Source organism: Trichosurus vulpecula, chromosome 9, assembly GCF_011100635.1.
Source record: "Trichosurus vulpecula isolate mTriVul1 chromosome 9, mTriVul1.pri, whole genome shotgun sequence".
In the NCBI taxonomy this organism is placed as follows: Eukaryota; Metazoa; Chordata; class Mammalia; order Diprotodontia; family Phalangeridae; genus Trichosurus; species Trichosurus vulpecula.
Window position 1 is genome coordinate 40,333,107 of NC_050581.1, and position 5,892 is coordinate 40,338,998.

Genomic DNA, 5,892 nt, shown 5'->3' on the forward strand with positions numbered 1-5,892 from the left:
GGTATAAGAGAAGACACTTCCATACCCAACCCCACTTCTTTGCAGAAATGGAGGGCTGGATGGCTGTGGAATATAGGTGTGGATGTGTGGATAGTTTGTGGAGGGATATATTGCAGTATGGATACATATAGCATCAGATTTCTTTCATGCTTTGGTAGATTTTGACTAATTTTTTTCTCTTATGTTTTTTCCTTAAAAATGCAATTATAAGGGATGGATCCGTGAGAGGAAGGAGAAAAGAGTATCATGGGGGTTGGGGTTATTTAGATGATCTAATAAAAATATTAAAAATCTATTAAAATTTTAAAAATGGGCTCTGGATTCTGGGGAAAGTTTGTAGTCATTAAAGAAATTTTATAGTTGCCCAAAGACAACCCAGACAAATATTTTCCTCTTTTTTAACCCTGGGTCCAACTTGTCTGTCCAAGAAACATACCCTGATAGATGAGTTTTACAGGTTGTCCCTCATAATCTGGATAATAAATATTCTTCTTCAGTTGGATTTTTCCTCTGTGGATGACTAGACCAAGTTATTTTGAGTAGTTACAGATATCTTTTAGGAGAATCTGTAATGTTCCAGCATTTAATGAAACCATCATGACATTTCTGCAAACAGTAGCATCTGGAGGACTTGATCATCCACAGGAAATCCCTCTACAACTTAGATTCTAGTCTGGATATTGTCTATTTCTGAGAAGAACACCTTGGACAAATATAAATTCCATGTTTTATGTCTAGCCTGATATTCATAATCAAAGGGTCTTCCAACAAGGTTATCTCTGTTATGATATCTTTCAAGAAATCTTGAATATGTTTGATGTGAAGATCGGATATACCTTGTTGGAAGACAGCCTTAAGGCAATGTTTTATTAAATCAAATGCTATTTTAAATATAATTTACAGACAATTTTTTTGAAATGGCAGATGTTTACTTTCAAAATATTTATTTTCAGACACAAGCAGCATTATACATAATCTACAAGCATAGGTCACGTATTTGAAGAAAATCTATTGCCTCACACTTGCCTAGTTTGGTTGTGCTAATGGAAAGGGGAAGGGAAAGGAATATGTATATGTGCGTATGTACATAGATATATGTGTGTATGTACATATGTATATACATGTGTGTATATATACATATATCTCTATATGCATATGTGTATTATGGCATCTACTCTGTGTTGGGCACTGTGCTAAGAGCTTTTACAATTTGCTCATTTGGTTATCACAACAATCATGTGAGGCAGATGTATTATTTTCCCCATTTTAAGGTTGAGGAAATTGAGGGAGAGGTTAAATGACTTGCCCAGGGTCACATAGCTGGTCAGTGTCCCACATTTTATGTTCTATAGACTGTGCCATCTAGCTGCCTATTAAGTTCAAGTATAAAGAACAAAAGGGAAAATAGTATGGATATGTGAAAGATCTTTCTGTTATGAGAAAAAAAGCCTACATATTTAGAAGAACAACATGATATATTTTCATCTCAGCACAAAGAGTGAAACTGCCCAGTGTTGTCACTGGCTACTCAAAGTCTTGCCTCTTCCTTGTCTGAGTATTGGTGATCTGGATGGGTAACCTTCCCTTCCTTCATTAGTTTCTCCTTCTGCTTCATGATTTTCCCCAAATATTCCATCATTTTCTGCCTATGAAAGTATTCACTACAATCATTATACTCCAGTTTGCATTTTCTCTTGGCTCGGACAATACCATTATCATAAACACAGTCTCCAAGTTCTTTTTCAAAAGCATGGAATTGGGCTGGTATGTTGTAAGGCTGCTCAGCACTCATAATTACCATCCATTTGTCAATACTGAGGCCCAGCTGGCCTTGAATATAAACCATCCATGTCCTTTCCTCTTCACAAGCCATTTTTGCCCAGTGGATTTTTCACAGTCCTTATGGCTGTTAAGTCCAAAAAGCACTATATCCACAGGATAGATCGCTTCATTTTGCATCAGACAACCTTGGTTCATATCCAGACTCTGCTACCTACTACATCTGTGACTTTGGACAATCACTTAATCCTCTCTGGACTCAATTCTTCTTATATAGAATGAGGGGGTTGGACTAAGTGACTTCTAAAGTTCTTTTGACCTCTATATGACCATGTGATCCCATATTTTCTACATCTTTCAGTCAATTGTGTGATGGTAAAGATACAGTCTGCTATGGAATATTGCTTATAAAAGTCTACCTCTTCCCTATTAATAATTTTGTGTTGATGATCTTATGATTCTCGTAAAGATTTTGTAAAATTAAGCAAGTAAACATATAGGTCAGTAGTTGCTGATATTGCTTCAACCATTCCTCTCTGTGCCCATTTGGTTTGATATAGCTACCTTTCTCATCTTGTTTTCTTGCGTACAATTTTTACCTCCACTTTAAGCACACTTAATCCAAGAATATGAGTCCAAATGTGGAGGTGCTATTATCCTTGATTGTTGAGTTTGCTATACAAATCTTTAGAGGTTTTAATTTTTCTTGTTCACTCCTCTTTTCAGGAATAAATGTCCTTAAGATGATTGCTTAGTCAATTTTATTTAATAGAACAAGTTTAACGACACTATGTTAAAAACCTTTTATGTAGAATATGGGAAGCAAGAAATTAACATTCATCTTTAGCTTTGACATCTATATGTCAAATCTACAAATTCAACTTTGAAACTGCATTGACTAAAATGTTTTACTTGGGCTTATAGGTATTCCATCTGGGATAGTTATACATACATACATACATACATATATATATATATATATATATATATGTATATATATATATATATACACTTTGAATTTAAACATCAAAAAGAGCATCTCATATATCTAGCAAAAGACAAAAAGAGAATTGTATACAAAACCTTGAAATTACATTACACACAACATATTAAAGTATGTAATAAGTTCCACACATTTTCAAAACTATCTTACCTTTCTGTGCTTCTTTCTGAACCTGCTTCTGTTCTCTTCTGTGGATTTTTCTCACATTTTAATAGTCCTCTTTTTGTTTTTTGAGATTTTTTGGCTTTAATATTGCTAAACCTCTTCCTTCTAATCCCCTTCCAGCTAAAAAAAAACTAAGAGAAATGAAAAAAAAGTCCTTGTAACAAATTAGCATAATCAAGTAAAATGAATCCACTGAGTGGACATGTTTAAAATACATCTTTTTTTTTCATTTTGCACCAGAAGTTCATTATCTGTCTTTGGAGATGGGTAAGATGTTTCATCACAATCCCTCTGGAGACATAGTTGGTCATTGCGTTGATCATAAATCTTAAATCTTCCCAAGTTGATTTTCTTTATAATATTATTGTCCTTATATTAATTGTTCTCCTGATTCTGTATCATATTACCCAAGATTCTCTGCAATCATCTTTTTTGTCATTTCTTGTGGTGCAATAATACACCATTCCATTACTATACCATAATTTTTCAATCATTCCCCGATTGATGGGCATCTCCTTTGCTTCTAGCATTTTGCTTTTATTTCCTTTTTAATCCCTATTTTGGGATCAGGAAATTTCTTTTGCTTAAGATTATTTCTTTCCAAGTATTATCTGGAATGGTTTTAACCAGTGCCTTAGTGCTGCATATCAGGAGAATGAATGCCAGTACATTCCAGTTCTCTTTTCACTCTTTTACACCCTTTCTGACTCTGACCACTCTCTAATAATGCTTGAATCTACAAATATGTCAACAGCTCTACATTAAAAATATAAGGGGGTTGCAGGGATATACAAGAAGTCCTTGCTCTAACATGGCCTAAACATAAATTATTGTCATTTGCCTTCTCGATCTCCCCTACTCTTACCAGAATTAGGACCATTGTACACTAGAAAGTCTATGTCACTATAAAGATCCAGAGGATCAGTTGCCTACCTCTGACCAATTTCTAGAAGTAGTAATAATGTCTCTTCTCTTCCCACTGTTCTAGTTTCTAACTTTAGCCCCTAACAAATGATTCTAGCTTCAATTTCCAGCATGGAAACATGGATAGAACTAATAGGTCCTGGGGGAGTATACCTGATTTATCCATGGCACAATTTCAAGGTAGACAAAGTTTCTATTACTCTAAACCTCCTTGAGCTAACAGAGCTTACCTGAATCTGCGTAATATTCTCTTTCTAGTCTAGATTTTTCTCTCTGACACCTGTTCAATTTCTTGCCCTTTGAAATCAGCTTTTGATAAAAATCACTTTACATCAAATTGCTTAAAATTATACACTACCCAACTAGTAAGCTTCTTTTTCTTCTGAGCCTATGTTTTTAAAAATACTTTTAGGGTGGGCAGAAAAAAATTTTAAATGGGTATACTTTAGCTCCTTCACAAGGTTCTCCACTGAACTGATTATTTCAACCGATCTGGGATCCCATTATTTTATCAGTTCTTGGTTAGTGATGTGGCAGAGCATCCTCATATCTAGCAGGAGCCTCTCCATTGCCCTTTGAATAACTCTCACCTTTAATTCTTTGGCAATAACTGAACATCACTAGAAGAATATTGGTGTTCAAAAAATGGCCTTTAATTCAGGAAAAAGCCTGATATGATTAAAAGCACTGCACCATTTCCCCAAGGTAATTAGGTCCCTAGGGAACCATCCTCTCTTTCAATTCATTTTCTAGGCAATTCCTAGTATATTCACAGTGACTCCCCAGTACACAAGTACTGAAAGAATTTCTTCTTCATCATTATCTTCCTCCTCCTCTTCTTCTCCCTCCTCCTCGTCTTTCTTATCTTCTTCTTTCTCTTCTTGCTCCTGTTCTTCCTCCTCCTCTCCATCTTCTTCCTCTTCTTCTTCTTCTTCTTCTTCTTCTTCTTCTTCTTCTTCTGCTGCTGCTGCTGCTGCTGCTGCTGCTGCTGCTGTTGTTGCTAAGATCATCCTTTGAAGTTATGAGGTCCCTTACCTTACTCTATCCCCAATATTTTTATATTTGTGAAGTATCAAAGCAAAGATAGCGAGAGATTGTGGCCCACGATCTGGAAGAAGAGGAAGGACTGCCTACTTTACTTTGGTGAGAATAAGGGGAGGAAGAATTTCATATAAAATCTTGTGTTTATTATAATGTCATTGCCTTCTTCCACCCCATCACTTTGAGTCATTATAGATATTTCTTAAAAGCAAACAAGTTTTATTTTAATAAGACAATGGCAAACGCTGCTTTTCTCGGAATCAAAATTATGACCAAATGGGAAAGAATGATGCTGCTGTTTCTCACCAAGTTCAAGCCTCCGCAGTTATACATGTTAGGAAGCCATCTACAAACATATTTTCATTCCAAGCCTTGCCTTCATTCTCAGCCAATTCCATTATCATAAAAATCCATCCCAGCTTTTGCCAAGAACTTTTTTTTTCTCCTCCTCTACTAGTGCACTCCAGAAAGGGTGTGGTCATGAAATTTATGAGAGCCACTATGCCTTACATGTATATGGCAGCAAACATTCTATTGTACTGTGATTTACCAACTATTACTACGAGAATCAGTTCAATAACCCCAAGGCCTCCTTATTACTACATCTAGGTACATAAGTACTATTCTGGCTAATCAACTATTCAACTCATAGCCTGAGCCCTCCATTTCTTGCAAAATTATCTTTTGTTAACTCATACAAGAGACATAAATTCAATGTCAAAAGCATCTAATTAAAATGTGAGATAATGTAAATCAATTAATAAATAAACACTCATTAAGTACCTACTATGTGCCAAGCACTGTAATAAGCACTGGGATTACAAAATGAGACAAAAGACAGTCTCCGCCCTCGAGGACCTTACAATCTAATAGGGGAGTGGAAGTACATTTTGCATGACTTTCTATGTATAATAGTTATCAGACTGTTTTGCTTTCTTGATGGGTATGGGAGAGAGAGAGAAAATTCAAAACTAAAAATA

General features: G+C 35.4%; 1 protein-coding gene across 1 annotated transcript; it reads right to left on the bottom strand.

Annotated features, from left to right (window-relative positions):
* Positions 1–1,528: 1,528 nt before the first annotated feature.
* Positions 1,529–1,873, bottom strand: LOC118832088 (NADH dehydrogenase [ubiquinone] iron-sulfur protein 5-like). The gene has a single exon (XM_036739535.1). It carries the CDS (start codon positions 1,871–1,873, stop codon positions 1,529–1,531), a length of 345 nt encoding a protein of 114 aa, XP_036595430.1.
* Positions 1,874–5,892: the final 4,019 nt, after the last annotated feature.

Coding starts and splice junctions, on each gene's coding strand:
- LOC118832088 (XM_036739535.1), bottom strand. CDS start 1,873: ATGGCTTGTGAAGAGGAAAGGACATGGATGGTTTATATTCAAGGCCAG.